The sequence below is a fragment of the Triticum dicoccoides genome, chromosome 5B (assembly GCF_002162155.2).
Source record: "Triticum dicoccoides isolate Atlit2015 ecotype Zavitan chromosome 5B, WEW_v2.0, whole genome shotgun sequence".
In the NCBI taxonomy this organism is placed as follows: domain Eukaryota; kingdom Viridiplantae; phylum Streptophyta; class Magnoliopsida; order Poales; family Poaceae; genus Triticum; species Triticum dicoccoides.
In genome coordinates, this window is record NC_041389.1 from 545,688,876 (window position 1) to 545,689,480 (window position 605).

Here is a 605-nt window from a genome sequence, read left to right on the forward strand (position 1 = left end):
TCAACCATAAACCCTAGATCACTATGTGTGACTCATATCAACTAGCATGTTACGTTTAGACGAGGAGATTAGATGGCAAACCTTCGGCCGCGGAGTAGACAGTGGCGACGTGCAACACGAGGGTTAGATGGAAGACGGCGGCGACGTGGAAGACGAGGGCCGCGGTGTAGACGTCGCCAACGTAGGTCGACACAGGGCCGGATCCGCGGCGTGCGGACGACAACGCGGTCAGTCGCAGCCGACAAGCCGTCCGACGGCGACGCGCAAGACGAGGGTTAGATGGAAGACGGCGGCGACGTGGAAGACGAGGGCCGCGGTGTAGACGTCGCCGGCGTAGGTCGACGCGGGACGGATCCGCGGCGACGTTCAGATGCGGCGTTGGATGGGGTTCAGTCGGCGGCGATCGCACAGTTGGAAAATGGACGTGATCGACGTGCGTGATCGTCGGGCGGGCGAGAAGATCGTGCAGCTGATTTTTTTTCCTCTACACGCGCGGCGGTCTTTTTTTTTCCATTCGTCAAGGTATACGGACGTCGGTCTATACAGTATGATAGGAGGTGGGCATACGTTTCTTCCGTATGACCATTATGCCCTTATACGTTTTT

General features: G+C 57.7%; 1 protein-coding gene across 1 annotated transcript in view; it reads left to right on the plus strand.

The window, feature by feature from the left end:
• Positions 1 to 279: 279 nt before the first annotated feature.
• LOC119310012 (protein DETOXIFICATION 21-like) overlaps positions 280 to 605 on the plus strand; it is a 1,462-nt gene continuing 1,136 nt past the window's right edge. Inside the window, exon 1 of the mRNA XM_037585883.1 lies at positions 280 to 410. Within this exon, the coding sequence (XP_037441780.1) occupies positions 280 to 410 (131 nt within the window). The remainder of the gene's footprint in view (positions 411 to 605) is intronic.